The 12850-nt window shown below is 41.8% G+C and overlaps 1 protein-coding gene across 1 annotated transcript in view; it reads right to left on the bottom strand.

Moving 5' to 3' along the window:
• Positions 1 to 1118: 1118 nt before the first annotated feature.
• Rtkn2 (rhotekin 2) overlaps positions 1119 to 12850 on the bottom strand; it is a 70758-nt gene continuing 59026 nt past the window's right edge. The window contains exons 10-12 of the mRNA XM_021174955.2: positions 7590 to 7752; positions 3513 to 3620; positions 1119 to 2262 (exon numbers count right to left, since the gene is read on the bottom strand). Coding sequence (XP_021030614.1) covers positions 1718 to 2262; positions 3513 to 3620; positions 7590 to 7752 — 816 coding nt within the window. The 3' untranslated portion in view covers positions 1119 to 1717. The remainder of the gene's footprint in view (positions 2263 to 3512; positions 3621 to 7589; positions 7753 to 12850) is intronic.

The following is a 12850-nucleotide window of genomic DNA, read 5'->3' as shown; positions in this document are numbered from 1 at the left end:
CTCATGACCATCTGTAATGGGATCTGATGCCCTCTTCTGGTGTGTCTGAAGACAGCTATGGTGTACTTAAATACATAAAGTAAGTATTAAAAAGAAAGAAATGGCAATTACCACCAAAACTTTTGAGACCCTGTTAGATTAAAACAAAAACAAAACCACGCCCACCTATTCTTCAAGTTTCCATGGCTGTAGGAGTCTCCACATAGCTTCTGCCTTCTGCCTTCACAGAGGGCCGTTTGTCAGTGCTCTCAGGTTCCCCTTTTTGACTTGGGGTCCTGGGCAAGCAATAGTGTACGTATTACCTGTCAGTTAGAGCAGCACTGTGCAGAAATGAAAAACAAAAACAAGACAAAACAGACAAACTGTCCCCTAAAAGCGATGAACGGGTTGGTCCCATCAATCCCTTTGTTGGCCACTTTACAGGGATGCAGTTCCCATCCAGATGGACAGAGCTCAGCAGCCTGGAGCCTCCTTCCTTCAGTGTGAGGTTTGTGGTGCCCGTTAGGGCTTGGGAGGTCCTGGTCTGTTCAGGACTGTTTTAATACCCTCTGGGAAGTTTTGCTTGGACATTATGATGACATTTTTAAAACCGTTCCGCTGTTCTTGTTTACAAAAGGGGTTATTATAAAAAGTGGGTTTTTCTTTTTGTCCACTTTAAGATATTCATTCTCTTGCTAGTTATCCCCCCTATTCAATTCATAATCCTGTCTGGGTCACTGATTAGTTGCCGTGGAAATTACCTCCTATGGAAATGACGCCAATGTGATTACTGAATGAATATGACTTTTAACGGGCAATATCAATAAGCGACATCAGCCCTCACTCAAAAAAAAAAGAAAATCTAATTAAAAAATTGAAAAAGGATTAATTCTGAAAATTACTGTGGTCAAACCTTCCTGATAAATTTTGAATCCGCCATCTGCTTTTAAAATAAGCATTAAGTAAAAATTTAAAGGCATTAATCGGCTACTTGTCTCCCTGAACTCCAGAGGCCATGCTGGAGATTAACATTATACAGCAAGCCCGGTGATGGGGGGACATGTCATAGCCACTTCACTCAAGTCGACAGGATTTCAGGGCTCATCAAGGAAATGAATTTGAATAGCAGATTACAAATTCCCTTTAAAGACAAAGATTTTTTTAATATTCGAAGACTTTATCCCAGGAATTGAAAAGATCAACCCTAGAGACCGGTTGAGTTAAACAACAGAGGGGAAGCCAGAGGACCCTTAGATGCGAATTCCAGGAAGCGGAGGGGAAACATTTTCTTGGGTAGATTCTGTAATTTGTGGTTTAAACAAAACCTCTGAAATATTCCATTAAGTATTACAATTCTCACAATGAGAATACGGCTTATATTGAACACATTATCTACATTACTAAACTCACTCTCAAAAAAAAAAATCAATGCTTTCCTCTGACTTCTGTCTGTTCACTGCCTGCTACTAAATTAGGAGTAAATTAACCCTTCCAAAAAGTAGGCTACTGTCTAGAAACTGCCTCTTTTGCTCGTGGGGGGGGGGGGGGGGGGGGAAGGATCATTTCTATTCTGGAAAGGAGAAATCTAATTCTCTATTTAAAGGTGCTTTTCTGTACCTAACAGCTTATTAATGACTTCTGGAAACGGCTCTGGTCTTTACCTATACAATTACATAACATTACCCATAGAATGCCTCTGACCAGAGCCTTACAGCTGGATTTACACAGCCCGGGCTTCCTATACTTGTGCTTGGAGCCAAGATCGTGGGTCCAGAATGTCTCTGATGGATTTCTGCCTTGGAACTGGCACTGGCTTCGTGTCAAGACTGGTTTTAGTGTCCGTGTGCCCAATGTCCGCTGAACTGTTCTTCCTGGCAGGGAGAAGTTTGCGAGGGGCAGCCACGGGTTTCTGGAGATGATGCGTAGGCAGCGACAGTCTGGGATCCGAAGGCGATGGCGAAGGCAAGGCTCCAGAGACCCCAGCCTGGGTCGCGCTGTCCTTGGACTGATCTGTGCTACCCTGGGTTTTTATGCTGAAGGGCGGCTGATCGGTAGGAGGGAGTGGGGCTCGCCTCTTTTTTCTTTTTCCATCCGGAGCCGGTTCGCCTGTTGGGGACAACACTTTCTTCTTGATGACCATTTCGTGATTGCCATCAAAGACAGCGGCCCACGGGGGTGCTGCGGATTGGTCATCCTGACCAATGAGGAACTGTCCGTTGGTCTCTCCGATTTTCTTTTGTATTATGTCTGTTACACTTTCCAGTTTTATGGGTGAATCGATGCCTGTAGTAATTATAAGAAGAAACTTTATGGAAAAAAAAATCAAATGGTCATATGTACTTTATCCAAATAAGCTCTTATTTTTCCAGATCAATATTCTACCTATAATGACCATTAAAAACCTGGGAACAGGATGCATAATAAAAACATTGATTTATGAAAGTAAGCCTACCAAGAGGGCCCCCAAGCAAGGCTCTTATATACCATACTTAGACATCATCTATACAACAAACACAGAGAAAATGCATAGCATTCACACATACACAGCACTGGCGGACACATCCTAGCGCTTCTTAACTATTTATTATACAGTAACTTCTCCTACAATCAAACGCTTATTTTGCCTACTAGGGAGCTCCCTATGGAAAAGGGGATGGAGGGTAAGGAGTCAGCAGGTTTCCCTACAGACCCTTGATGTCTCTGCTGTGGGTAAAATACAGAGGGAAAGCAAACACAAAATCCTCTAAAACCAATGCCCAGGGCAGGAGTCCTAAACCCTCACACTAACTCTGGTGATGAGGATGCTGGGTAAAATTTCCCTTGAGGAAAAAATAAGAACTCTGAGCTAAATGTCTACTGGTTTGAGTCTCTTATGTTTTAAAGGAACTACTTGGAATCTAAGATTGTAAATGCGTACGTTTATACATGCGCGCACATACACATCCTTGCATATGTACAGGCAGATACTGTCCAGATGTTTTGCAGCACCATCTGGGAGGCCACCCCACAGGATTAACACCTTTCAAGGTGTGGGAAAGTGAAACAGAAACTCGAGAAAGACCGATATTTGAATTGAACTGAACTAGTTATTTCTGACCAGAGGTGGATGCTTCATATTCATTAATATATCCCTATTTGTCATACAAACAAACAGCAAAAGCAAAACCCACTGGGGAAAATAAAAACAGAGAAAACGGTAACTAAACACGATTACATCTTAGAGTCTGTATGTTCATATTTCCTGAATCCCATCAGCTATGGACTTTAGTCTTTCAAGCCTGGAGTTTTTTGTTTGATCATGAGCATCCGAACTATGAAAACTACGCACTCATTAATTTTGTATTAATTCATCTAATAAACATGAGCTCCTTAGTCTATAATCATAGTCTTTTTTTTTTTTCTTTTTAAATTCAATTTGACTGTGCCCTGAGAAGTTTAGCATTTTAATGTCAATAGAATAAGAGGCTGGGGTGTGGGCATTGTTGCTTTTCCATCACTCTGTGGCTCAGAAGAGGCAAGCCCCACCCACTTACTCATATCATAATACACTGAGGTCGCCTCCTTTGCCAGGAACAAAGGTGGTTTCCGTGGTGACATAATCTCAATTCTCATAAGTTCTTCACAACAATGCTTCCATTGGCCTAGGAAAGAAAGGAAGACGCAGGCTAGTTTGAAAGATAAATGGGAAGCTATGTGTTTCATTTTCTACCAATATCAGTACTTTGTGCATGTGTGTGTTAGAAAATAACAGTTTATCAATAAAGCCTAGCTTTCAAGAAGCTTGCATAAAAACCCAGTACAATCCGGTTTCCGAAACTGATTCTGCATGAGTGACTCATTTAAAAACCAACCAACCAAACAAAAAAACCAGTTCTGGGTAGATACCGAGATCCCCGGGTCAGCCAGTACAGCACCACACAAAATCATCAACAATCACATTAAATGTCATATTCATGTCGAAAGACAGTGTAGGCGGCTTCTTTTCTCTACTGTTGATAGAGACATCCACTATTCCAGACGTTTGAAAGACAAAATCCCCACCGAAATCCGGCTGTCAGACGGAGGAAGAAATACACAATTCAAATCCTCAGACATATCTTTCATGTGAGCTCAACTGCCAATTAAGAAATGTGAACTGTTTAATAGCCTTCACTGTGTCACTATTTAAACCTTAAGATTTGGGGACTTGACCTCTCCTCTATGGCTGAAAACAATTGATATTTGCTGAGGTGCCATCCTGTCTTATCCAATGACATCATAGAAATCACGAGTGCCCACGGAAAAGTGGGGACGACACACTAGACTCCTTCTAAGCTTAACACTTTCTTCCCTTTCTTCCAGGGGTCTAAAGGCACATATTCAATCTGTTCGAGGCTCAAACATTTTAAGACGTTTTTGTGTTTTATTACATATTCATTTTGTTGTCATGGCACATGGTGACAAATGCCTGCATTTTGAATCCATTACCATAACTAGTTAAGACACATCAAAAGCCTTTCAGGGTATTTTATTATGATGCTGATTACTACACTGCAAACCAACAGGAAATAAACCCCCCAGGACACAGCTGCAAGGGTTCCTCCCTAGGGTCTGAGTCCAGAAGCTGGAGCCTGGCATCTTACCTCCTCCCCCTTTTTTATGTTAGATAAATATGTAAAAGCCATTTTTTTTTGCATTCTTTGGGGAAACATAGTATTTAATGAAAAATAATGACTCATTCTAAATGGACCAGTACTTCTCTTTCAGGTTCCAGGACGGGCCATGAGGTAAGAGATGATGATTTCTGCATGGGGAATCTTAAGATTAAATGGTTCTTGGCTGCACTAGAAACAGAATATTAACCATGCTCAGGTTGGAAACATAACCCTGTATCGTCCATGTGCTCCTGATGTCAGAGGTGATTTTACAACGGAAGCATCCTGCAGTGACTAAGTCTGTTTACATAGAAATACAGGATAGTTGATATGCTAAGGCAAGGTTAATATCAGGTAGGATATACTGTGTTCACACAACCTATTAAACACCTCTATTAAAGATGTTTCCCACAAGGCTGCTGCCTTATTAGACACGTAGTGTGTGCGTGTGCGTGAGTCTGTGTGTGTGTGCGCGCGCGCGCACACGTGTGCACTCGTGCGCACGTGTAATCACATGCATGCTCTGGCACTACTGTGGGGATCAGGGGCACAGCCTGTAAAAATTGGTTCTCCTTCCTCCACAGGTCCCCTCAGAACAGAACTGAGGTTTTCAGGCTTGTGAGTGTTGCTACCTGCTGTCATCTTACTACCTCCACCACAATATTTATTGTCTGTGTTCTCTATTACAATGATCTATTATGCTAAGCTAGTCATGTAACTGAGTATTTGTAGTAACTATTTGGGGAAAAAAACCCTATGACGATCCAAGTTTGTTTAAACATTCTCTCTTTGCTCTACCATTCCTAGCCACTAACTATGATTATAGATCAGGAGTCACGGCTCCTTTATAAGCTCTCAAATACTAAGGCAGCAATCCCCTTTGCCCTTAGCCTCCAGACCACGGCTATTGTGGCTAAGCATACCCATGTTTATTAACACTTCCTCATGAACTCTGATGAGCTTACTCTCCTAGTCTTCCATTCTTACGTTGGGTTGAGGAACTGAAATTTGACCCAGATATTAAATTATTCTTATGTTATTCCATTCTTGATATCTCCTTCTATTTTGGTGTATATACCATACTTCAACCAAGAGGAGGAAGGCTCACTTGTCACTAAGAAAATTGGAGTGAGATGGCTCAATGGCAAGGGACTCAACCTACATGGGGGAAGAACAGGACTGACTCCCACAGGCTGTGCTCTAACCTGCACACGTGCACTGTACCCTACACATGCTTACATACGCACACACACAAACATACACACCAGACAGACAAACACACTTACACATATACCCATACACACAGACAGATGGACAGACACACTACATATATACCCATATGCACACACGGACAGATGGACATACATACACAGATACACACACATAAACATACAGATACACATACACATTTACCCATATGCACACACAGATAGACAGAGACACACATAGAGACAAAGAGAGGCACAAACTGTTAATTTAAAAAAATGACAAAAAAAACTTAAGGAAATTAGACTACTACATTACAATGCAATGTTTGGGTAGCATAAACACTTCTGGCTTTGCTTCATTGACATACAAAGTATAAAATGTAAGAGAAGTTGCACTTTAAAGATGCCAGGTTGGCACAACTTGGTTAAAAAAAGTGTTTAGCTTCAAAGTGACACACATGAGAAGTTACCTAGCCAGACTAGAATGTTCTGGGCTAGTACTTTAATCGCTACCTTCTCTGTCATTATGCCCATATAAAGTATGTTCTGCTAAGTATCACTTCTTAAAATAAGTGTCTTTCTGTAAGTCAGACTCTGAGAATCAGAGAGCCTAGGAAAGCAGTCAAAATCCTAACTACAATCAGCAAGAGAGGAGGGTCTGAACCAGGCCTAAGCAGTGCCATTTGTAATCCCAGAGGATTTCAAGTGCAAGGGCTAGCCTGAGCTACATGTGTTCATTACCATCACCACCCCTGCGCACCTACCAAGTTAGCACCCAGGAAGCTGAGGTAGGGGCCCAGGACATAATGAGACCCAGTCTCAGAGTAACAGCACAATAGAATGTAGGCTGGGTCTGAAGTCACTCCTGCCTGCACGGTCTGTAGCAACTTAAGCAAAAGTGGCTCAGGACAGCTTCAAACCTGGAGAAGAGCTTAGACGTTTACCACGTGTCCCCTCGTTCAATGCCACAAACCACAGGCCTCTCTGGGTCTTTCTTTCCTTGTTTTAGGAGTAGAGTCAAGTAATTTACCTCCTGGGGACCTCGTGAGAGGTAAGCAGGGCATAGAGCACTGAGTCACCTTCACACTTGGTGCGTGTCCTTGCCTTCTTCCCAACCTCTCCCAACATCCACTGACAGGCACATCAGAGCAGGCCTGGGAACTGCCAGAGAGCAGCAGGTGTCACCTCTTTACAGTGGTCCATAAATCACTCCGTTGCTTGTAAATGACTCTATAGCATGAGTCTCTAGCAGTCTGTAGATGTGAAACACTGGCTGACTCTAACAGGAGGCTTAGCTGGATCAGAAGCAACCAGTAAACCAACAGCTCCATTTTCAAAGTAAAATCGCAGATAATGCATAGATGGCTCAGTGTATCGCCGAGGCCAAGAATCTACCCGTGAGCAAGGCTCCCAGGAATGGAGACGGAAACCCGAGATCCTTAGGTATTTTATGCACGAAGCTGGATCATGTCACTGAGATGGAAACAAGACATTCATGGGGCTGAAACTCATCTCTGCACGAAGCACAAGATGATATCGCAGCAGATCCGCAGTGAGCGGAAGGTTACTAAAAATGAGACTCCTCTGAGCATTACAGTCTTGAGATGATCGTTATCTGGAAAAGGTTTGTGGTACGTGGCCGTGGTTTTCAGGAAATTTAAAAAAGAAAAACCCCCGCTACAAGTTCTTTAATATTTATTTGGATGGCTGTTGTCCAGCCTCCCAAGTCACATGAATACATTGCTAGAGAACCCAAAGATCTACTCACTGAGATCAAAGAAATGTTGCCGGAAGGCGCCCATCCACTCCTGAAAGTCTGCTAGGCTGTCAGCCGCAAAGATGTGACTCACCATCCGCCCAGCGGCTGGGCTGAGGACAGAGAAACAGTGCATTTTCTTTGAATCCTTTTCCACCGCCTGAATTCTGGTTTCCTAAAAATTAGAATAAAATTGGTGGTTTCTAAGAAAAATAGCTCTGAGATGATCAAATCTTCCATTGCTTAGCTACCACATCTATGCCAACTGTATAATCTTGCCGTTGATGCTTTGAAATTTAAAATATGTCACTTGAAGAATTTTCAGTATTCAAACTCAAATCTAGAATGTCTTCAAGAAACATTTTCTTTTTTTTTTTATTAAAAGAGTTTTGGGTATACTTTACACATATAGATAATATGTTCAAAATTATATGTTCTTGGGACATAACTGCCATTAGGATCTTGGCTTTCCTACATCCTAAAATTGTGGTATAGCAAGCGCAGTGTGCCATGGCTTTGGTGTGGTTATATATCAACTGCATTTCCAACAGTCATAAAATTGAATCAGTCAAGTTTGTTTCTTCTTTATCCCAATAGTCATGCATATTACGGTGTTATTGGTTAAAGTGGTAAAAATGTTAGTTTCTTATTTAAACAAACAAACAAACAAACAAACAGGTTTTTATCAATAACATTCATTCCATATGTTGCATTCCCTTGTAATGCTCACAGGTCAAGATCTGTGTGATTTATAGACATCCCAATGTCTAAGCGATTCCTTCAAGGATGGGCATAACACTCTACCACAAGAACAATGGTTTCAGTCATGTTGGAAATCTCAACCCCTTTCTGAGTGGTACCAGGTAGGACAACGACATGACATTCATGGTTCTGGAAGGTGGAGGCCAGTGCCTACGTCCAATACAGCTAAGTAGTGACAGCAAGGATAGGTGGCTTAGACTGAAGAACATTGGAGGAATGACGGACGTATTGGACAGAAGGTTCATTTTCCAACATCCCAGGGCAGCACTACCCAGTGCAAACACAACGGGAGCTGCAGAGGCCATTTAGACGGTTTCAGAAACATTTTGAAAAAGTAAAACTTTGATTTTAAGTAGGAAAATAAAACCTGTTAAAAAGTTAAATTTTAATGGTGTACTTTACTGTATTTGATATAAAAGTAGGGAAAGAACTCTTCAAAAAGAGCACAACTCAGTCAAAAAACAAAAACAAAACAACAACAACAAAAAGCTGGGCGGTGGCTCACGCCTTTAGCACTTGGGAGACAGAGGCGGGTGGATTTCTGAGTTTGAGGCCAGCCTGGTCTACAAAGTGAGTTCTAGGACAGCCAGGGCTACAAAGAGAAACTGTCTCAAAAAAAAAAAAAAAAAAAAAAAAACCACCAAAAAACCAAACCAAACCAACCAAACAAACAAAGAGCACAACTCAACGCTAATCTGTCTCAGCCAGCAGCTCGCAGGAGGCTCCTGTGACTACGTCTGGAGTAGAGGGAAGCAGTTAAACCTTTCTGCAGTGTGTGCAGATTGCACGGACCTACAACTACAGATGCCGATTACCAGTGTGAGAAAGCGACAGCACACACTTACTATGTTGTGAGTTTTGGGGGAAGTTGTGGGGTTGGAAGGAAAACTTTACTCCCTGAAAAATGGGTAAATTCTGGAAGCTGAACACTATCTGTACCATACCAGGAATTATTTTCTACAGGATTTAATTCTTCCAGAATCCCATGGGAACATGCCTGCTACAGAAAGTAGCTATGTGTCTTTGAACTTCCAGAATATTACAAAATATAAGAACTGGCAGCCATCTTGGGATGGGTCTGACTGCTGGTCACTGGGAAGTCAGAGAGACGCTAGACTGCAATGGGACATAGGGTCAACACAATGATCTTATAGTTACAACATCTTTGTACTTTCCTACCTGTAGGCAACACACTGTGTGAATTATCTCAGTTAAGTATTCATATATACAACATAAAAAAGTTAAAACACTGCCTGCAAAATGGCATCCTTTAAACTTGACATCAACCAATCAGCCAACCACTAACCACCAACCAGTCAACCAACTAACCAACAACCAGTCATACAATTGACCAACTACCTAACCAATCAACCTCCAACCAACCAACCAACAACCTATCAACTACCTAACCAAACAACCACTAACAATCAACAGCAACCAACCATCCAACCAATCAACCATCCAACCAATCAACTACCCAACCAATCAACTACCCAACCAATCAACTACCCAACCAACCAACCAATCAACCACCACCAACCAACCAACAAGAACCAATCATCCAATCAACCAATTGTCCAACCTAATAATCAGCTACCCAACAAATCTACCAACAACCAACCGATCTCCTTTAAAACCAAGTTTTGTTATCAGTAGCAGAGGGTGATTTAGCTCTAGGAAAATCTTCAGGATGCTGCTCTCATCCTAACTGAAGGTTAAATTCCAGTGTGTGTGTGTGGGGGGGGGGGTAAAGAAATATTCTTAGCCTTTGACTATTTTCACTTAATTTCACTTCAACATGAATTTCTGATTACTCTTGTAGACAGGCTTAAACAGATTCTACTATTAAATAAAGACAATGGCATTCTTTGCACAGAAGTGTTTATATATCTAAGAGTTATTGTTTCTAATGAAGCGACTTGAAGCAGAGAATGACAAAGCAGACCATTTATCTCTCAAGTAAATTCAGGTCAACAATATAGGTTAATATTACATCTCTATTACCTACAGTACCCATAGGCACTGTTACAGATTTTAAAAATCCCAAGGTAGGGCTTTTGTTTATTCCGAGAGAGGGTCTCACTATGTAGATCTGGCTGACCTGAACTCATTATGTAGAACAGGCTGGATGTGAACTCAGAGATCTGCCTGCCTCTGCCTCACGAGAAATGGCATATGTCAAATACTTTTGCTTGCTGGCTTTTTTTTTTTAACAAGTGAAAATGAAATGCAGAGTTTACATTAAATTATATTTTATCACCCAGCTACTCTAACTAATGGGAAATATTTGTAATTAAAAACTGTCTGTCGCCGGGCGTGGTGGCGCACGCCTTTAATCCCAGCACTTGGGAGGCAGAGGCAGGCGGATTTCTGAGTTCGAGGCCAGCCTGGTCTACAAAGTGAGTTCCAGGACAGCCAGAGCTATACAGAGAAACCCTGTCTCGAAAAACCAAAAAAAAAAAAAAAAAAAAAAAAAAAAAAAAAAAAAAAAAAAAAAAAAAAAAAAAAAAAAAAAAAAAAAAAAACCTGTCTATATAAAAAAAAAAAAAAAAAAAAAAAAAAAAAAAAAAAAAAAAAAAAAAAAAAACCTGTCTGTCAAAGAAAGAGATTTGCACAAGTGTTGCTTGTCAGGTGTTGAAGTCCACCCAGGCTGATTGTTGCACTGGTGACATCAAACCAGGCTCACTTCCATCCTCCTCCAAAGATGAAGTCATGAGAAAAGAGCAGGATAAATTTCAGACCTATATCCTAAACTCACGGCAAGGACAGACACTCAATGTCTCTCATCACAGGATATAAAAACGCAAAGTCTGGAAATGACCTAGTCACGGGATTTGTCCCATCTCAAGGACAACTTAGTATCTAGCACCCAGGATGTGGCTGCACGGTTGTGAAGAAAAGAATGAGACCGGGGAAAAACCACAGGTGAAGTGCATCACCAGGGCAGAATTCAGGACCAGCATCTAACCAAAACGCATCACTCACAGACTTTCCGAGAGAGAAGCAGATGATGCGACCCGATTCCTGCTTTACTTTTTCTACTGTCCAAAGGGTCGGTTTGGTTTGAGAGCACTGATCATGCGCGGTCCTTCTGTTCTCCAAGGACACTTTCCACTCGGCTCTTCTGGTTTGTGATGGACCTGGGATTATGGTGATGGGCGGCTTGCTGTGACTTTGCTCATCAGGATGTCCCTGTGCCCTGCTGCAGAGTAAGATGGGAGGGTTCCCTGGGAAGACCACGAGAGCTCAACTCTGCAGCAAAGACACACTCTGAGGTCACGAGGGCCTTTCCTTTTGGCTTTTATCACTTTGAATTAAAATGTGTTCCACCCTCTTCAGACAAGGCTACTGCTGCACCCAGGTTGTGGTTTTCCTTAAGCACCGTTCCTAAAAAAAACACTCTGGGGAAAACACTTGGGTCACCATGGGAGAAGAGGATTCTCAAGTCTCCTGTCCCACCAGAAATTGAAGATTGCAGATTCCTGTCAAGTGTACCTCCTGAGGGACTCCGTTAGTCTCTGGGACAACAGAAGCATCAGTAGGAAAAACAAAGGAGAGGGTTAGATTGAATTCTAGCCCTTGAATTCTAAACACATAACAAACTAACTCAATGGGCACTTTTGAAGGATGTTAGTTGTTTTGGTCACATGTACTCAAACACACACACAGACATGCACACACATACACACATGCACGCATGCACACAGCTCATCCTGCTGCCTCCAAGAGGTACCGTAGAGATAACCTAGCAGTAAACACAGGATGCTAAGAGATTGACAGCTTGCAGTTGGCAGTAAAAGACCTTAAGCAGCACCACAGATGGGTGCCATGAGGAGCCACTGGCTCAGATGTATTTTACACCTCTGTACATAGTCATGTGTTTTCAAAATATATTCCTGCTCCATACCAACTCCAACCAGCATTCCAAAACCTCAGAGATGCAAAGAGAGGAATTCAGATGATGGGAAGCTCTCATCTAAATGACTGTTTCTCCAACAAATAAACTATGTTGGCGGTGTGTTGAGGAAGGAAGGTGGGAACAGCAACAAAGACCATCCAAAACGCCAACTGATTCTAGTAAGGTCCTCCATCTGGAATTAGACCCAAATGGTTACAAAATCCTGGTTACTAGGAAATGGAAGCATTGCCTACATTATTATTATTATTACCTACATATGGCTACATGTATATAAAACATATTTTGCCGTTATACAGCTGGGAGATACATAAGTAAAATCCTTAGGATTGTACAGGAGAATAGAATGCTTAAGTGGGGCTCAATCACACTGTTCTGTACTGACTATCTTGAAAATTTAAAAATAAAGTATGTTGTTAAAAGGTCGCTTTCTTCCCTCTGAGTTGTCTGTGATCCAGGCAACATTTCCTTCCTTCCTCACAATATGTCATGAAGACAAGTTGATCTGGAATGAAAATAGCGGTGCTTAAAACCGACACCATCGACAACCCTCTTCCGGTCAGAAAAGCACCAGGGCAGCTGGGGCGCAGGGTCG

Source organism: Mus caroli, chromosome 10 (assembly GCF_900094665.2).
Source record: "Mus caroli chromosome 10, CAROLI_EIJ_v1.1, whole genome shotgun sequence".
Classification (NCBI taxonomy): Eukaryota; Metazoa; Chordata; class Mammalia; order Rodentia; family Muridae; genus Mus; species Mus caroli.
The sequence above is the reverse complement of the archived record's forward strand: the minus strand, read 5'-3'. Positions and strand labels throughout refer to the sequence as shown.